Below are 19,750 nucleotides of genomic sequence, written 5' to 3'. Positions count from 1 at the left end.
TCGTTTATTTATTTTGAAAAACTGCCGGCTGAATCTTTTATAGATGTTTTAATGCATTTCTCACAACGGCAATACAAACACAGGGCAGCTTGATCCCGTAATTTCTGCAGACGACGTTCCCGTGACTCTTCCCGTCCTGATCCTTCCACCGTGTGCAGAAGCTTCCCGAGAACGAAGCCATGTGGCTTCTCCGTCCCCACCAGAATGAAGGAAGCGCTTGTGCCTTTGGCCACCTCCACGGTCAGCGCGGTGGGTGGGCGGCCCCTCCCAGTGCCACGGCCCTCCGTGGGCGCCTGCTGGGCGTGATTCCCTCCCGCGCGCCGACAGTCTGGTTGTGGCGGAGTCAACGCGCCTGAGCTGTTTTTGGAACAGTTGGTTTGGGAACTGCCACGTGCCACGGGATGATTGTTCTTTGTTGTCTGAACAACCGTGCGGAAGAGCCGAGGACCTCTGTTGGCTTTGTCACATGGGCCCCCGGCCCCAGAGAGGCAGGCTCCAAGGAGGCGCTCTGGAAGATTCTATTCAATGCAAGAATGGTTGGGGCCAGCACCTCTGTCTCCAGAGGGGGAAACTGAGGACCAGACAGTCCCAGTTCAGGGGCCCCCAAGGACCTGGGCAAAACGCTGACTTGTGAAGTCAGGGGACAGTTTCCACTGGGCACTGGCTGGGCGGGGGTCCAGGGTGAGCCAGAGAGCCCGGCCCACTCTGTCCCCTGGAGTGTCAAGCAGGTGGCATTTCATACGAGCTCCCTGTGCTTTGCTGAACAAATAAATAATTCAGGTTAACAAGGATGGAGAGGGAGCGGGCCCCTTGGAACAGTAGCCGGTGAGCCTGACTGCTGTCAGAAGCAGCTCAAACACGGGGAAACCAACCTGGACAACCGGGGAAACAGTCTGGAGCACGTTTCCAAGACTGGAGACCCAGACAGCTGCTCACCAGCACCGTGTCCTGGTTGCAGTTTGCTGTGCCAAGTTGCTGTATGCAGCGTCCCGGACCCAGTAAATAAATACACATGTTGTGGGTCATGCGGGCGGGGGCTTCTGCTACAGAGGGTTCCAGGCAAGAAGTTGTGGCTGCGGTTTTCATGGTGTTAACACGCAGGGAATCTCAGGGGATGACATAGGGGAATTTTGCTACTTGTTTTGGTACATTTAAAATTATTTCACAAAAAAAGTTTTAAAAATTTAAAGAAATGTCCAATAAATGCAAGAAAATTTCTTAACCTAATAGAAATGCGGCTGTAAATACTGACGAGCCTGTTTTGCCCATCAGACGGCAGCGTGTAAACATCTAATTATTAATAGGAAGCATGTTTTGGGTCTAAGGAGATGGGCGCTAGATGGAGTAAAAACCGGCAGAGCCTCTTTACGGGACAATGTGGCACTTTCTGACGCTAAGGTGCAGAGACCCAGACGTGTCCTGCTTAACGTGTGGGGTCCTGTGGGCTCCAGGGCCCGCCCTGCAGAGATTCCCACACAGAAAGCCAGGTTTGTACACAGAACACATGCAGGGTCTTTGTCGCAGAGTTTGCAATAGCAGGAAACTGCAGACTGTTTAATAATCCGCTTATTCACGGGGCCTGCGGAGGCCCCGGGGGTCAGAAGCCCCCAGTCTGCAGTGTGGAAGGCCCAGCAGGAACGCAGCCCGCCCGGGGCGGCTGAGTTGGGGCGGGGGGGGCGGGGGAGAGGCCTCGAGCCCGGGTAGCAAGGGGGTTTTGCACGGTTTGTGTTGGGAGGACGGGTGTCGGGAGCACGTAACGCCCACTCGCTTCTCTGCCCTCTGCCCCAGCTGGTCGCGGCCATCGTGTTCATCAGCTTCGGCGTGGCGGCGGCCTTCTGCTGTGCCATTGTGGACGGCGTGTTCGCAGCTCGGCACATAGTGAGTTCCTTCTCCTCCATTTGGTTCTCGTTGCTGGCGGGGGTTTAAAAACATCTACACAAACAAAACTCGTTTTGCAGAATTGAGCTCCCTGACCTTCCCGGTTCCTCTCTCCACCGTTTGCCAAATGCTGTCTCTCCCCTGGCTTTTCCTCATTCCCTGCAAAACTGGCCCAGCACACGTGCACACCCACGCACACGTGTGCACATGCACAGTCACATTCGGACAACTCACATGCACACACGGTACACTCACACACCTGTGTGCATCACACGTGTACAGGCACGCACACGCACGTGCACACGCGTGCATACTGTGTGCACACTCATGGGCACAGGCACACGTTCATCTGCATGTACACGCTGAGCACACACACGCACGTGCACACACTCGCATACATACCAGTGCACGCACACACTCAGCACACACGTGGGCACACGCAGTGCACACACTCGTGGGCATGCATGTACACTGACACGCAGACACACACTTGCGTGCACACGTGCACGCCGACACGCACAGGCACCAGCATCGGCATCTGGCTGCATCCGAATGCTCGGCTTCCTGCGTGACTTTCCTGGCTCACGGCTCTGAACCCTCTGCCCGAGCACTTAGGTCAAATTCGCGTCTTGGGAGCTTGTGACGGCGTTTTCTCGCTGACGCTGTCGCTGGGAGACCCTTTATCTCTGTCTCATCTCACGGTGTGAACCCGAGATGACGCGTGCCTCCGTGGGCCCTCGCGGTGGAGCCGCCCCAGCCCCGCGCTGTGGAACCGCGGCTCTCCCGTGGCCACGGCTCAGAGCGCTGGCTCGTGTTGTTGCGGCAAGCGGGTTCCAAGTGAAGGAGAAATGAGAGTGACGAGGATGACGAGCATAAAGGTATTGACGTCCGCTACAATCGGTCAAGGCGACCAGTCAAAGCAAATGTAACATCCATGGTCAAATTAGGTAGGATATTTAAAAAATTTTTTGTATGTTTAGAAAAGCTTTACTGTGATGTCAGGAAATGGCTCTTGTTTCTGACCCGTCCTTGGCCCACATTTATTCTGAAACAAGATGCCCGTCATGTGTGGCTGCCTTTGACCTTGGATGCTGGACATAAGAGCCGGAGGGGCCGGTGTTGGCTCGGCCTATGCTGTGTGCCGGGTGAGCCGTGGCGACCTCCCCAGCGTCCTGTCCTGCTAAAGGACAGCAGCTGCTGGTTGTTTCCTGAGACCCCGTGACAGACGCCTGCAGCCTGAGGAGCGCTGGGCCGGGAGCAAATGGACAGCGTGTCCCTGCTGCCCCGTGGCCTCCGAGTTCGCCAGCGAGCACACCGCTCAGCAACGGCGTCGGGGGGCACCTCCCACGGAATGCTCTGTGCCCACAAATCCTCTTGTTGAAACCTTGCCGTGGTTCAGCCACGCTGTCCCTGAGCCCAGAGCTGGCTTCCCACGAGATGCCGGATCTGGCGGCCCCCGACCTTGGACTTCCAGCTGCCGGACCACCAGGAACACATGTCTGTTGCTCACTAACCCCAGTTCATGGTACCTTCGTGGCAGCAGCCCACACGGACTGGGAAATTGGTACCAACCGTGGGTACTGCCTCGGGTTCCCAGGGCCGAGCCAAGCCCCTGGGGGTGGGGGAGGCGACCCCTCCTCCGCTTCTGTGTCATGTGGCCTCTGCCGACAGATGCAGGTGAGGAAGAGCCTCCCAGGAGAGCCCTGGCCTGTGGGGTGGCCGGGCGCCTGCAGGGCTCCCGTGCTGCCCCGAGCCGTGCCGGCCAGCTGGTGCCTGGAAGCGGCAGAGGCCGGAACCCAGCCAGAGTCCCATGGCTGTCCCTCTCGGTGTTCATTGTTTTCACGTATTTACGTTACTAGCACGTTTTCCGTGTTTCTCTAGACTTTGTCGCACACTTCTGTTTCTCAGTTTTTATTTTTGGAAAGATCGTTTGAGCTACGAGTCCCCGGCCAGTATTTGCTCTCGTGGTTCTGGGGCATTTCCCTTGGTTAGAACAGAAAGCGTGTCCTTTGATCCGAATCTGATTTCCCATCTGGAGCCTGACCGAGGGCTCCCCGAGCCGGGCACAGAGGTGGAACAGCAAGGTCTCGGGGCTCAGACCATGCTGGCTGGGGGTGCTTATTCCAGGGCCTTCTAAAGAGAACCCCCCCCCCCCGTGCGCCCTCAGGGTGCCGCTCTGGAGGAGCGCCCGGGACGGATGTCCGTGCGGGTGCGGTGTTAGCGGACGGACCTGGAGGTCGGCAGACGGGGTGCGTGTGCGACCCCGCAAGACCCCGTGAGGCCCCGTGTGAAGCCTGGTGTGGGGCCGCCGGGGACTGGGTGAGAACAGCACTGCTAGAGCTCCAGGCCGCGTGTCTGCTGCACAAAGCCATTCCTCTCCCAGCAGAGACCGAGCCCAGCCCCTCAGGGAAATTCCTGATGACGCTTGTCAGAATGAGCTAGTCGCTAACATTCTCACTTTCCCGCCAAGCTGAGTAGACAGTCCCCCGGGTGCGGGAAACCGGCTTCCCAGAAGTTAGCCGCCTCAGTCTCCTGCCCGTCCGCTCAGCGACAAGCCCGTCGTGGACAAGCCTGTACTCCTCCCGCGGGGGCTCCGCCGCAGGCAGACGGGGTGGTGAGCTGTGTCTGGCCTGGCCGCGCTTTGGGGCCAGCTGGTCACTCTGGTCCCGGGAAGCGTCTCCTGGATTAGGGAGCCCTGTTCGGAGTGTCACCCTACTGTAGAAAGGGTGAATGATGGTTTCTCTTGAGTGTCAGCGGGCCGGGGAGGGGGCGGCGGTGTTCATTCCGCTCAGGCCCCGAGGGTGCCAGGATGGGGTGGTCGCGGCTGACGCGGTGGAGAACAGTGTCCCTCGTGGGGCGGAGGGCAGGCAGGCTTTTCGGGGGGGGTCTTTGAGCAGAGCCTGGGTGGGTGGAAGGACACCCTTTCCACTGGGGCCCAGCAGTCCGGTCCACGGACCTTCGCGGGTCAGCGGGCCTCTCTGCCCACTGAGCCGGGCACCGCCATCCTTGAGGCCTCAGAGCATGTGTGTGGAAAGCTTCTGAGTGTAGATGTGCCCTTCTCAACGTGTGTGTTCTTTTCCTTCTAAAAGTGCACACTTGACACATTCTGAGAAGAAACTGTGGTGAGCCGGCTGTGCTGTGAGCGCCCCCTCGGCATTCTGGAGGCTCCCGTCGTGCGGGCAAGGACGGGCAGTCCTCAGAGGCCGTCGCCTGGTCCTGTGACCCACCCTGCCGGCAGGAGACCTGCACTCACCCCACGCGGGGACAGGCCCGGAGTCCCGCAGCACGAGAGAAAGGTCTGACAGCGGTGAGATGTCGAATCATGGCAAGCAATGACTCAAGTCACCGGCCTGCGTGAGAACGGGAATGTGTCGTCAGCATCACCGCCCCACACGCACCTTCAAACACGTCTGCACGTGACACCGAGACACAGAGGCAAATGCTTAACCATAAATGCAAATGAAGTGGAAATCTGGGAGTGAGCCGTCTGAGCCATGGCTCCCAGCTGGGGGACCCTGGCTCACCTGAGTCACCCCACCACGCAGGACTTGCCCCCTTCCCAAGGAAGGACTCTCTTCAGCATTGACATTGACGGCGGGCGGCACGTTCCCACCTGAGGTCGAGGCCAGGGAAACTTCGTCTCCGCATGTCCTGTGAGACGGGGCGTCCGAGGGTGTCTGTTTCCCTGAGACAGTTTTCCTGCAGGGAGGACCCGCTTGGCCTTAGCCTTCCTGCCTCAGGCACGGAGCCGTCGGAAGAGGCAGCCTGGACTCAGCCGGGTGGCCAGCAAGCGGCACACCGCCGCCCGGAGCCCATGCCGAGAGGGCCACCGACTAGGGAGTCCGGGGAAGTTCGGATAAAAAGGTGCAGGCTTTTCAGTCAGAGAAACCCAGGTGCCAGCTGTGGGCTCGGACCCGTTCCTACTTGCAATGGGGTGACGCTCTTCTCCCAGGGTGCGGTTGAGGGTGACCTAGAGTCGTGTGCCTTTCAGGGTCTGCCAAATCGAGGAAGACCACCCTTTCCCGGGCAGACCCTGTTCTTCCAGCTGAAACGAGATGTGGACTTTTGGGAACCCACAGTCTGGTCAGAGGGTTTCATGAGACCCTCTTTTTCCTCTGTTAACTACAGAGCCAGAAATGGCTGGGTTTTCGTGAGAAGTGGTGACATGGTGTTTGAAGATGAGCGTCTTTGCTCGACCCCAGGTCCTGCTTGGCTGGTGACCGGGGAGAGGAAGGGGCTGGGGGAGCATGGTAAGGTGGTTGGGCGCAGGGAGCTGCGGGAGTGTACACGGCGGCTCTGGGTTCCCAGCTCAGGGACGGTGTGTGAGGCCCAGCCCCCTGGGGGCAGAGTCGGAGGGGGGAGCAGGGGCCCGGCCCCATTGTCAGTCCACGGTGGTCCCGACCTGGTGCCCCATCTCTGCCCCGAGAAGGCAAAGCCGTCAGCCCTTCCCTGAGGCTCCATCGTGTCCTGCATAAACGTGAGCACTTCTCAGGTCTTCAGGAAGTGCTGGCACCCGGTGTTAATCTTAGCCTCATCCGGTTTGCCTTATAGTAACCTCTTCTTCTTCTGTCCACTCTTCTGTAAGTTTGAAATCATTTCCAAATAAAAGTCTGTAAAAAAGCTAGGACCACGTGCACGGCTCCATTCCCCCCGGCTGGGGGTTGGAAGTGAGGGCTGCCGCCCCCCCCCGGAGACCGCAGGCTGAGCCCGCCGCACTGCCCACTCCTCACATCCTGGCACCTTCCTTTATTCCTCGGCTTGGTTGTCTGCTTTCCGCTGGCTGCACGTGGCCGGTGTCCGCAGGGCTGGCCCGTCCTCCCGTGCAGGGCGTATGCGTTGGGGAAGATGTGGACGTGGGTCCGAAGGAGCTGAGTTTCAGGTTGAACGTGGGCAGCTGACTCGGGGGCTGGGGGTGATCGTCCAACAGATGATAAAATCAACTGACCGAAGGCTCTTTCCTACAAACTCGTCACCAGCTTTTACCGCTTCCCTAAATTATGATTTTAAGATGCCAACAACTGGGGGACAAAACGTGGGGACACCAGGATGTGGGGAGCACAGGCCCCAGCACGCAGGCCTGCAGAGCTCAGGCCAGTCGCCTCCGGACCACTGGGCCTGCAGGGTGGACGCCCCTTCCTGTGCCGCGGCCCCTCTGCGCCCGCCTGCGGCCGGCCTGACCGGCACCCTAGGAATGGTGACAATGTGGCTGGACCTTGAGGACTGCGCCAGTGCCCGCCGGGCGTCAGCTCCCCTCCCGGGTCAGTCCCAGCCTCAGGCCTTCAGTCTGCTCACGGCCTCCGCTTCGGGCTCCTCTCTCCCCGCTGCCGGCCGTGCTTGCCGTGGCTTCTGAGCAGAGCCCGGAGGCCTTGGGTCGGGCAGACAGCCTGGGGAACCCTGGGTTTGGAGGTTAGCCCTGTGCACGGGTGTTTGCCAGCCCCGCCTCCCACGCAGCACATGTCGGAGAGAAATTTCTTCAAAACCACTCGTTGTGAAGCGGGGATCTCCACACCGCGCTGCGGGAGTGACAAGGGAAGGCGTGCGCTCCCTCCGCCCCGTCCCCTTTCGTGGATGAGTGGGATCTGTTGACGTGGTCTGTCTTTGCAGCGAGGCGTGAATGTCACCCGCTATCATTCCGGGCTCCCCCCTTCCAAACTGGCTGGGTGCCTCGTAGAGCGGAACACCCGCCCCCGGGACTCGCAAGGTGGTCGCCGGCAGATTTGTCAGGAATCACTGATTTCGACGCAGCGGGGCCGTCAAGCGGACCTCCTGGGCTGTGGGACTCGTGGTGCTGCTTCATCACAGGACACGGGAAGTGATGGGGTCAGGACAGACTTGTGGCCTGCAGACCAGCCTTGCGGTTGGCACTGGCCACGCTGCACTGACGGCGGGGTCACGGTGTCCTCTTCCTCCCGGGGGCCCCGGCTCCTCGTTCACAGCTGCCCTCCACATGTGCAACGGGCCAGGGGCAGCCGCCCTCTCTGGAAAGGGTCAGGGTCAGGGCACCAGGCCTATGGCCACGTGGCCTTGGCCACAACTACTTAGTTCCGCCGTCGCAGCACAAAAGCAGCCACAGACCATATGTGGACAAATGAACATGGCTTTGTGCCAATAAAACTTTATTTACAAAATCAGGCGATGAGCCAGATGTGGCCCGAGGGCTGTAGGGACCGGATCCTGCGGGAGACACACAGGGTTTTAACTGAGCTTTAGGGACTTAGAGTCTGATATTAGTAAGTATGGTGTCTTGATGTTAATCTATGTGGAACAGGAATAAAAACCCTGTCAATGGTCTTTCTGCACACCCACCGCCCACTTTCCTAGACCAGAAGGACTGGGACTCTGGGCTCTCTCCAGCCCCAGCAGAGATGGGGCTTATCCACAGAGAAACTCAATCTCCAGGGTCAGCAGACATTCGAAAGCCAAGTTTGTGTGACAGCTGGGACTAAAATAGGTCACGATTTTATTTAATTCAAACTATTAAGAACTATTTCGTCCTGATTGGACCCTGAAGATTAGACAGAAAATGAAACCAAGCTACCAGTGCTTCTGTGCGAGGAAGGAATTTACTGAAAAGTCCGAGTCTTACACCAATTCTTGGTCTCTGACTGAAGGTGGTGCCCAGCTGGCTGAACGTCCGTGTCCCCAGAACCCATGTGGTGGCATCAGGAGGCGGGCCACTGGGAAGTGATGAGGGTCAGACGGGGTCATGAGGACGGGGCCCCCGTGGTGGGATTAGTGTCTGGACAAAAAGAGACCGGAGCCCTCTGTCTGCCGTGGGAGGAAAGGCAGGAAGAGGCTGGCACCCTGGTCTCGGGCCGCCGCTAGGGCTGCGGGAACAGGGGTCCGTGATTCAGGCCGCCCCGTCCGTGGCATGTATTATGGTGGCCCGGCGGACCGAAGCAGAAACAGTCGTGAGATGTGCTGTCCCAGACCGGTGGCCGCCACTCCTACGGGGCTGGACTCAGCCCGGGACAGGGTGACCTGTGTGTCTGGACCCTTACAGCAAGGCCATGATGTAGAGTCAGAAAGAGTGTTTCCACGCGGTTCTTGGCGTGAGGAAGGGCGCCGATCCAGCAGGACGGGAACCCCATTGTCCGCAGGATGCTGCCGTCCGTCACCTGGGCCGCCAGCGCCCGCAGTCGGTGGGACACTGAGCTGGTGCTGCTGGATCAAGGCCCTGTAGGGATAGCACCCCGGAGGGAGAGGCAGAGCGGTATCAGTGAGCGTCTGGTGAGGGCTCAGGGGTGGTCACTGTGGGGCCTCAGGGCACCTGCACGGTGGGGACACCAGCCTCCCGGCCCCGGGCCCTGCACAGCCCTGTTGTCGTCCGCCTCCGTCCATCCTTCCCATTTCCTAAGCGCCGGCCGTCTCCTGCGGGAAGGTGGACCCACGCGGCTGCTCAGCCCCGCTCCTGTACGGTCCGGACGCTGCTGTCACGGGTGGTTTCCTGTGCTCTTCTTCAGTCAGAGATGGGAGTGCTCTGAGAAAAACGGCTAACGGAGAAACACACAGTGATGGGGCCCAAACTCCTTGTTACTGCTGTGTCCCCGCGGGGCGGCCTGTGTCTAACCTGATACCTTTGCAGTCTGGCCCCGCGAGTCTCCATGAACGCTGGGGACAGGCTTGCGGAGGGAGAACTGAATAGGGCCGTGGTGCATGTGTGCTGAGTGGTTGGTGGGGGGACGGCAGGAGGGAGGGGAGGGAGGAAGGAAGGGGGGCTTATGCGGGTGGAAGGGTCTGACAGTGCCCCGGGCCTCCTGACTGGGGCTGAAACCACGGCATTCCACGCGCGTGTTTTGTGCCCAGGAGCCCAGGCCCCTCACCACGGGAAGATGCCAGTTTTTCGCCAGCGAGGCGGGGTACGTGCACGACACCTACCAGACCGAGGTACGCGGGACATGCGTGGCGTGGGTGGCTTCATTCTGCTAATCCAGGCCCCAGAGGCTCTCTGTGCCCCTGTCAGAATCTGAATGCTTTGCTTCCAGCATGTTTCCTGACCCACGGACACACCACGCCTCGTGGCACTGTGGTGTGGCAGCTGCCAGATGCCTCTGGTGACACCCAGCTATCCTGCAGCCCGCCTCTGGGTTGGGTGCAGCACTGTTCACTGTCCTCATGACCCCATCTGACCCTGATCACTGCCCCCTCCTGGAGGCATCCCCACCTGTCCCTCCTGGAGGCATCCCCACCTGTCCCTCCTGGAGACACCCCCACCTGTCCCTCCTGGAGGCATCCCCACCTGTCCCTCCTGGAGACACCCCCACCTGTCCCTCCTGGAGGCATCCCCACCTGTCCCTCCTGGAGGCATCCCCACCTGTCCCTCCTGGAGACACCCCCATCAGTCCCTGCCCGCAGCCTTCGTGTCTGGAACCCCCTCCCTCTCCTTGTCGACTAAACAACTAAACGATGGCTGCCTGGACCCCCTGGCTAGGCCAAGCAGGGTCCTGAACCCCTCCAGCAGGGAAGGGCCCTGCCACCCCCCATCCACTACACCTGGAATGGGTGGAGGGAGGGGAAGGTCAGGAGACAAGGCTCAGGAAGAGGAGCTGCCTGACTGACCCAGGAGCTGTGGCCGGGTCCTGGCTCCCAGGGCGGCAGCCCTGCCCACTCTGGGGTGAGGACAGGCAGGCGCCTGACAAGGTCTCTCTGCTTGTAGGTCACCTGTCCCTCCTTGAGCGGTACATGCCTGCTGAAGGTGAGGAGCAGCACCTGCTACTGCTGTGAGCTCTACGACTGCCAGAGGTGGGGCTCCCTGCCCCCGGCCCCGGCCCCCCGGTCCCCCGACCCCTGACCCCCTGGGCCCCCGGCCCTTGTCCCCCAGCCCCGGCCCCCTGACTCCCAGGCCCCCAGCCCTAGTCCCCCGGCCCCCAGCCCCCCGGCCTCCTGACCCCCTGGGCCCCCAGCCCCGGTCCCCCAGCCCCCGGCCCTGGCCCCACACCCCGCCATCTCCTCTGTGAGGAAGGGGAGCTGACGCCATGTCACAGATGAGAAACTGAGGCTCAGCGAGGTGGTATGGGATGGGGGAGGGCATGGCCTCCCACCCCCTGGCCGTGGCTCTGTGGGAGCCTGAGTCTCTGGATGTGAGTGTCCCGAGTTTCCCAGGGATCTCTCCCGGGTTAGCAGGGCCTGGCTGGAGCGGCTGCAGCTGGGGCTCCCTTCCCCGGGCCTGGCCGGCCGGTGAGAACACGGCGCACGGCTGGCTCTAGAAGGCTTCCCTTCCCGTCCTCTGTGGACAGCGGAGGGCACACTTCTCTGACACGGGCTGGGAGTACATGCCCAGGCGGCCGGCAAGCTCACAGCGCTGTGGGGGCCTCCCCAGGACAGGCCCTGGGGCACCGGCTTTGTGTGAATAGCGGGCACGCCGACATTAAAACCAGCAGGGACTTTAGCGATTGCTTCTTGGGGACCCCTCCCCTGAATTGTTGAAAACCCCAGGGCTTTTAGCAGCAGCCCCCTTCCCCCAAATGAGGGTTCCATCCCATTTCCAAGCCCAAACGGGAGAAGCAGCACGTGCGTGGGTCGTGGCTGCAGGCCCCCGGCCCCGGCACCTGTGCATGGAGCCCCACAGGCCTGTGTTGGGAGGGCAGGACGGAGACCCGCGGGGGCTCACCCTCCCGTGCTCATGAGTGCTGCTTGCTCTGAGGGGACCCAGTCATCACCCTTCTGCCTGGGCCTGGGTTTGGGGGGCGGGCTCGGATGGTTCTTCCTGCTCAGAGGCCTGGACTCTTTCCCCGGGGGATTTCCAGATGCCGTGGGGGACAGCCTTGCCACCATGGCCCCAGGGCGCCCCCCCAACAGGGTCTGCAGGGCCTTCACGGCAGACGCCATAGCTTGCCCGCGTCGGAGCACTGGCTTGAGCACTGGTGCGCTGTGCCCTGCCCTGTCACCCCCTTGCCGCGTGGGTGACACTTGCCTGTCCTTGGGCAGCACGGAACCCCCTCCCACCTACTACGAGTTCGTGGGCGTGCGCGGCTGTCAGGACGTGCTTCACCTCCACCGGCTGCTCTGGGCCTCGGCGGCGCTCAACGTGCTGGGCGTGCTCCTGGGCATCCTCACGGCCGCCGTCCTGGGGGCCTTCAAGGACATGGTGAGCGGCCCCGGGTGCTGGGGGCCCCGTCCGCCGAGGTGGGCAGGGTGGGCCTCCTCATCCTCACCTACAAGTGGGGAAACAGAGGCTCTCGAGGACCACCAGCAGGGCGTTCGTGCCACGGCCAGCCGTCGCCGCTGTCGCAGAAGCAGCTCCTCTGAGTTGCGGCCGCTCCCCCCCCCCCCCCCCCCCCCGCCGCTGCGCAGGGATCCCCCGAGCCTCCTGTCTTGGATCCAGGGCTTGGGTCCACGCGTGCCCACATTAGGGGTGATCCCGACGTGCCAACGGGTGAACGGGAGCCTTAGGGCTGGGCGCTGCGGCAGTCCCCGGGCCCGCGGAGCCTCCCCACCCTCGAGCCTCCCTGGGCAGCGCCCTCGCTGCTTCCCTCTGCACAGGGAGCCGCTCGCCCTTGTCCTGTCTTCTCCCTGGGACCCGCTTGCTCCGAGCTAGATTTCCCGCGTGGCCCGCACCACCCTCCTGAAGCCGGCCGCGGACTCCAGACAGCGGGGCACCCGGTTAAGTTGGGACAGGCGAGTGTGGACACACAGGCACACCGGTCCCCACAGGCCACCTCAAACTAGTGTCCACAGCTGGCACTTCCCGAGGGCTCGGGAGACGCTGGTCACCGGCCATGTTTAGGAACCGAGTCCCCCCCAGAATTGCTGGAGCGTCCTATTGGGAACGGAGCGATGCCCCAGAAGGGCCCCCGGTCAGCAGAGGCCACAGAGCCGTGTCAAAGTGCCACTCTGGGAGGCTGTCTTTCTCAAACCCAAAGCTCTGGGGTATTCTAAGAGAGAAGGAAGGAGATGCCTTAAACTTTTACACCCACTGAGCAGGTAGTCTTGTAAGTTCAACGGATTTTATAATCTAAAGACTATGTTCAGGAACGAAGGCACTTCGTTAGGCCCCCAGGGTTGCCGCCAGATGCCTGCCCGCGGCGGGCGCTAAGAGGCAGAGTGTGAGGCCTTGGGGCTGCAGGAGGGTCTCCGGGGACGGGGTGGCCTCGGGAACGTGGCAGCACGGTTAACCCAGGCTGGGTGAGAAATGTGGGCCGCGAGTCCTCATGCACGCGGCTGGGCCCCGGGCCAAGTCAGGGCCAGGTGGGCAGGTGCGGGGAGAGAGGCCTGAGCCACGCTGGACTCCCAGTGTCCCCAGCAGAGCGGGGCCGCCGAGGCCGACACGTTTTGCTCCCTCATGGGAGACTGCCAGCCCCGCTCATCTCTCCAAACCCCGAAATGGCACAAACACAGAGTCAGGTCCGGCAGCCCCTCTCTAGCCCACAACACCCCGCCGCCAGCCCTGCTTGGGCCCAGCCCCCAGGCCGCGGGATGCAGCTGTTTCCTCCAGCCGGGGTGCTCCCCCACAAAGCAGGTCTCAAGTCCCGAGATGCTCCCTGCACCCCTCCGTGGGCGTGGCTCTAGTCCCCCAGGATAGCCAGCGCATAGTAGGTGCTGGGCACGTGTGGTCATGAAGCGGCAGTCAAGCTGTGGGTCTCGCCCCCAGTTTCCCGTTCTTTCTTCCGGCGTCCTTAGCTGCCCGTCAGAGTGTGCAGAGGCCACCCCGGGCAGGGCGGGACCAAGGAGGTGACAGTGGGTTAGCAAACTCCTCACTCCGAGGCCAAGCCATGCGGGTAGACATGGGTGTGCTCTCTGCTTTCTCTGCTGCCACCCCCTCTGCTGGTCCCCTCCCACCCCCACTGCTCAACACCTGCCTCCACTTACTTCAGTGGGCAGCCACGAGTTTTCAGAGACCCCCTCTCTGCTACCGAGGCCCCTCCCTGATGCAGCGGGGCCTGCCCCATGCTGTCAGGGGATCCAGGTCTGTCATCGTGGGGAGGGACGCACCTCTGGTCTGGGACCCCCAAGCCTCCCTCTGGGGAGGGCTCCATCCCGCGGCCCCCTCGTGGGGCGACAGGTGGCTGGCCCACGTCCTGTTTTCTTTGGAGAGTTGGAGTCCCCCGGTGAGCTCACGAGCGTGGCCCGGAGGGGTTGGGGTCTTCGGTGTTATTTGCACTTCTCCAGAAATCCCTGTGACCAGGCGGCCCAGCCCTGTGCTGTGCTTTCTGGGGCAGCACCTGTGGGGAGTCAGCCCCTCCTGCTGCCACAGGCGGGCTGAGAGACACCCCAGAACAGACGCCCCTGGAGGGGAGGAACCGGTGGTGGGTTTTTAAAGGTTTTTAGATTTATTTTAGTGGAGCGGGGAAGCACGTGCACGTGGGGAGGGGCGGAGGGAGAGAGAATCTCAAGCGGACCCCCCTCTGAGCGCGGAGCCTGACGTGGGGCTCAATCTCATGACCCCGAGATCATGACCTGAGCCCAAATCCAGAGTCAGACGCTTAGCCGGCAGCACCACCAGGCGCCCCGGAACCAGCGGTTTCCTTGCTTCTTCAAATACAACACCAAAGAGAGCCTGGCCTAGCCTGGCATGTTGGCAGGTCCCTGAGACAAATAGAAAAATAAAAAGCAAAAATAAGCCGTGCTTTGAGGGGTTTAGTTCTGGCCCGAGAGAGTGACCTCCCCCTTGCAGGCATCAGAGGGGGGTGGTGGGAGGACAGGGCTCTGCAGGCCTTCAACTTGAAGCCCAGGGTGGCCGGCTGACGCATGTCCATTCTCGCGGCAGGTGCCCCTGTCCCAGCTGGCCTACGGCCCGTCCGCTCCACCCCAGATCCTCTACAACCCAGCCCAGCAGATCCTGGCCTACACGGGCTTCTGCCCGGCGCCTGCGACCCTCCCCGCCTGCTCGTCCTACCCTCTGCCTCTCCAGGTAGGCCCGGTGTCGCCCTGGGGAAGCCACTGTGCTCCCGTCACGGGCAGTGGTTGCCCAGGACAGCCCTAGTCAGACGGGACACGAATGGGGGCTCAGGTGGAGGGAAGAGGGGGGCCCACGGCCTCCCCTCCCCCCATTCAGTTACAGGGTAGCAGACCAGCGTGGCAAGGGGGTTGGGGACAATGTGAGGGAATCATGGCAGACAGCCCCCGACCCCTCCACTTTTCGAGCCTCCTTTGCTCTGTGTGGCTTTGGTGACCCGGCCTTTGGGGTCGTCCAGACCTTGAGCCTTTTCTCCCAGGTCTGGGCCCTGCGGAAGTTCGCTCAGAGTCCTGGCCTGCCGCCCGGGGCCTGTGAGCCATTCTTCAAGGGTAACCGTGGGAGCTTGCCCTCCAGCCACGCCTTTACCCACAGAAGCGGCCGCCTCATAGGGCAAACCCAGTAAGACACGAGGGCCTGGGGACTCTTGTGGGAAGGGGGCTGTTTGATGGGGCTGAGACCTCGTTCCTGAAGCGGCACGTGCCTAGTTTGCCCTCCAGTCCTGGGTTTGGCTTCTCCGTCTCTGCACAGCTCCATGTGTGGCCTGGGGAAGCCCATACGCCAGCCCGGCTGGCTGCCCTGGGGTGTCCGTGAGGTCCAGAGAGGGCTCCCCAGTCCAGTGGCACGAGCGGCTGGGACAGGTGCAGGAGGCTCTCCGGAGCCCAGGACAGGGGTCGCAGCGTGCCAAGGACGGCTGTGGCCTGTGGTCGGCCGAGGGAGGACAGCTGGCAGGGCAGAGCACATCCTGGCCTCCTGGCCGGGTGCTGTCCCCACTCACCCTGAAGATGCGGCTAGTAGCTGAGCATCCTGGGTGTGTGTGGGGGGGCCTTTGATCTCCAGGAGGGGACCTGACACAGAAGTCTACCCAAAGTCTCCACAAGGCTGTGGCATGGGACGCCTCCCCTTCCCAGGAAGCGTCGGCCAGTAGCCATCAGCAGGTCCTGGTCCCATGGGGTCCACGGGTGTGAGGCCTGGCTTGAGAGTGTCCTCTCTGCCCCTGTGACGTGGGTGGAATGATGCCAAGGGTCAGGAAATGAGAGTGTTTGCCCGCAAGCCCCGTAGCGCTGACCCTGGACGGCAGGTGCACCCCACGTCACGCCGGCAGCCACACTCAGCAGCCTCATCTTCCCTGGAGCGTCACCCACACCTGCCTCCGGGCTTCCCCTTCAGTGCCCACCACAGTGAAGGCCACGTTCCTTGACGTGGCCTGTGTCCTGAGGGCTCTGCTCTGCATCCCTCTAGTTTGCCAAGCCCAGAGCGGGAGATCCACAGCCTTAGGGAGACTGGATCCTTGGCTGCTGGGCCACCTTTGGGGACAAACCCCAGTGCAGAAACTTGGACCCAAGCACAGGCTGGATTGCCCAGGTTGTCACTCATCCACTCCGGGGTGGGGGGAGGCGTGCCCCCAAGCGCTGGGCCCCCAACCCTGTCAGGGCTCCTGCTCCCATCTGATGCCTCCCACAAGCTTGGCTGTGAGGCCCTGGGCGCGCCCCAAGGGCCAGCCCTGACTCGTCCTGGGCACCCGCCAGTCCTTGGAGGCGGGCAGCTACTGGGGGCCCTTCTGCTCTGGGTCCTGAGCTCAGGGCCCTGGGTGGGTGTCCTGCCCTTGCAGGTCATGATGCGTCTCCTTGTAGGAGCATGGGCTGTGTCAGGGGACTTCCTGCCTCCGCCATGGCGCTGGCAAACGGGTCCACCCCCTTCCATCCTCAGCCACCGTCGGGGCCTCTGGCTCGTCCGGACACAGATGCTCCCTCTTTGGCCCTGGGGGAGGCCTGGGCTTTCCTCCCCTTGCCTCGTCGGCCTCCATCACCAGCACGGGCAGGAACACACCAACAATCAGATTTCAAGGAGATGACTGATTGGGGGGCTCCATGTGTCTCCTGGGGAGAGAAGGGGAACCGATGCTCTGTTTCCATGACCAACAGAGAGGGAAAGGGAGTGTTCCAAGTGCTGTCATTAGCAGCAAAGTACCCCCTGCATAACAGGGAGTGGATAGCAGGTGGGGGCTGTGTTGAGCCGTTCACTGAAAGGCAGACCTTAAAGGGGACCCACCTTCCCTGCTTCTAGGGGTCACCTGGCCAGGATGTGCAGGAGGCTCGGTGTCATGATGTGTGCAAACAAAGGGGAGGCAGAGGTTTTGCTGCATTCCAGAACCAAGAGTGTCTGTCTGCTTTTCTGATGGGGCCCCTGTGTGAGCAAAGCTGTCCCAGTGAGGCTCTGCCCGCCACAGGCTTTCCTCATGATTCACAGCAGTTTTCTTTGTGGTCTGGAGTGGTTTACTCCATGGTCCATGGTAGTTTAGTCCATGGTCCATGGTGGTTTAGTCCGTGGTCCATGGTGGTTTAGTCCGTGGTCCGTGGTGGTTTACTCTGTGGTCCGTGGTGGTTTAGTCCGTGGTCCGTGGTGGTTTAGTCCGTGGTCCGTGGTGGTTTAGTCCGTGGTCCGTGGTGGTTTACTCCGTGGTCCGTGGTGGTTTACTCCGTGGTCCGTGGTGGTTTAGTCTGTGGTCTGTGGTGGTTTACTCCGTGGTCCGTGGTGGTTTGCTCCGTGGTCTGTGGTGGTTTACTCCGTGGTCTGTGGTGGTTAGTCTGGGGTTTGTGGTGGTTTACTCCATGGTCTGTGGTGGTTTAGTCCATGGTTCATGGTGGTTTACTCCGTGGTCTGTGATAGTTTACTCCATGGTCTGTGGTGGTTTAGTCCATGGTTCGTGGTGGTTTACTCCATGGTCTGTGATAGTTTACTCCATGGCCTGTGGTGGTTTAGTCCATGGTTCGTGGTGGTTTACTCCGTGGTCTGTGGTGGTTTAGTCCATGGTCTATGGTGGTTTAGTCCATGGTTCGTGGTGGTTTACTCCGTGGTCTGTGGTGGTTTAGTCCATGGTCTATGGTGGTTTACTCCACGGTCCATGGTTTACTCCGTGGTCTGTGGTGGTTTAGTCCGTGGTCTATGGTGGTTTAGTCCATGGTTCGTGGTGGTTTACTCTGTGGTCTGTGATAGTTTACTCCATGGCCTGTGGTGGTTTAGTCCATGGTTCGTGGTGGTTTACTCCACGGTCCATGGTTTACTCCGTGGTCTGTGGTGGTTTACTCCGTGGTCTGTGGTAGTTTACTCCGTGGTCTCTCAGCTGCTCGTTTCCAGTAGAGAGCTAGTGGAAACATTCATGGTAAAGACTGGGAGCCCAGCAGACCAGAGAGAATGTTCTCTGGAGGTTTGGTTTGTCCCCCATGGTCAGAAGGGAGAAACAGAGGTGGGTAGAGCCCCAACCATTGGATTCTGAAGCCCATGCTGATGACTCTGGCCATACTCTTGGGCTTAGCTATGGCTTGTGAGGAAATTCATCTTTCAGAATGCTAAGGCCCTGGGGCCCCTGGCCTCCTCGGTGGGGAAGGGTCCAGGAGGAGCCACAGAGGACAGAGGCGCTGGCCTCTCACAGGCCCTGGACACCTGGCAGGTGGAGAGCAAAGGGACCACAGCACCACCAGGACATCAGAGCTCTTAAACAACCTGTGTGTTTCATAGAGGGGACTGTTTATCTTATTTATTTAAATATTGTTTTTATTTATTTATTTATTTATAAAGATTTTTATTTATTTATTTGACATAGAGACAGCCAGCTAGAAAGGGAACACAAGCAGGGGGAGTAGGAGAGGAAGAAGCAGGCTCGCAGCGGAGGAGCCTGATGCGGGGCTCGATCCCATAACGCCGGGATCACACCCTGAGCCGAAGGCAGACGCTTAATGACTGAGCCACCCAGGCGCCCCTAAATATTGCTTTTAAGTAGGTATTTTTAACCATTAGAATTTAAGGGGGAAAATTTAAGAGGTTTGTTGGGAGGTGGAGAAAAACTGGAAATTTTATTGACTTAAAATATGTGCCATACCCAACATTTTTTTTCTCAGAATCACTTTTACTCGAGTCTCTGTGTGTTAGTCAGGGTTCCCCAGGGAAGTAGAACCCCTAGGACATGTGTGCATATATAGATGACACAGATATTGCTACACAGAGACAGAGACAGACAGACAGAGACAGACAGGCAGACAGAGCCCAGAACCTCCAGGTAGGACAGACATAGTCTGCAGACCAGGAAAGAATGGGTCTTGCAGGTTCAGTCAGTACAGAGGCAGTGTCCCTCTTCCCCGGGAACGCGGTCTTCTCCTCTTAAGGCCTTCAAATGGTTGGGCTGATTTATTTGTCAATGGCATCTAGAAAACACCCTCATAGCAACAACCAGCCTAGTGTTTGAGCATCTGGGCACCAAGGCCTGGACAAGTGGACACATAAAATTAACCACTGAACTATACCGAAAATGTTGATGCTTTCATTTTCCCTGAAAACACGAAGTGCTGGGGGAACCCAGAGCACCCACAGACGCTCGGGCAGCCTTGTCCTTGGACGTGTTTGCACCTTGGTGCAAGACTCACCCACAGCAAGGGCACGGCTGGGAAGCCACGAATTCCGGGGCTGGTGGCTCTGCAGGTGGCTGCAGGTGCAGGGCATGTGCAGAGGGGGCCCCCGCGGCCCATATGGGGCCCTCCCTCCGGCCTCCTTGGTGGTGGACTCTGATCAAGAAGCCTGGGTCAGGCGGGTGGCCCTGGGTGTGGAGGGAGCCCGGGCCCCAGGAGGGCTCTTTCTGGGCTGCTGGTGGTGCTTGGCATGCTGTCGTGCTCCATGTGGACTGCGTGTGGGGCTGGCCCTTCCACGAACTGAGGACACCTTTCTGTTCCCTTGCAGCACTGTGGCCACTTCCCAGCCTCAACTCCTGGGGACCCCCCTCTGTCCGAGGATGTGCAGCCTCCCCGCGCCCCACCTCTCTGTGCTCCAGCCCACTTCCTCCCGGGGGAGAAGCCTCCCCCCTATGCTCCATGACACACGGGGGTAGATGGAAAATTAATTTAGTTTTGGTTTGTTAAAAAACAAAGCAGCCTCTATAAACCCTGCTTCTGTGGCCAACCTCCTAGAGACATCAGGGAAATGTTCCTG

The 19,750-nt window shown here is 60.5% G+C and overlaps 1 protein-coding gene across 1 annotated transcript in view; it reads left to right on the top strand.

The window, feature by feature from the left end:
- The window catches only part of TMEM255B (transmembrane protein 255B), a 30,860-nt gene extending 15,684 nt beyond the window's left edge, over nucleotides 1-15,176 (top strand). Inside the window, exons 4-9 of the mRNA XM_044380190.3 lie at nucleotides 1,789-1,878; nucleotides 9,685-9,765; nucleotides 10,535-10,620; nucleotides 11,806-11,965; nucleotides 14,585-14,728; nucleotides 15,033-15,176. Coding sequence (XP_044236125.3) covers nucleotides 1,789-1,878; nucleotides 9,685-9,765; nucleotides 10,535-10,620; nucleotides 11,806-11,965; nucleotides 14,585-14,728; nucleotides 15,033-15,176 — 705 coding nt within the window. The remainder of the gene's footprint in view (nucleotides 1-1,788; nucleotides 1,879-9,684; nucleotides 9,766-10,534; nucleotides 10,621-11,805; nucleotides 11,966-14,584; nucleotides 14,729-15,032) is intronic.
- Nucleotides 15,177-19,750: the final 4,574 nt, after the last annotated feature.

Source organism: Ursus arctos, unplaced genomic scaffold (genome assembly GCF_023065955.2).
Source record: "Ursus arctos isolate Adak ecotype North America unplaced genomic scaffold, UrsArc2.0 scaffold_10, whole genome shotgun sequence".
In the NCBI taxonomy this organism is placed as follows: Eukaryota; Metazoa; Chordata; class Mammalia; order Carnivora; family Ursidae; genus Ursus; species Ursus arctos.
This window is presented reverse-complemented; position numbering and strand designations above follow the sequence as displayed.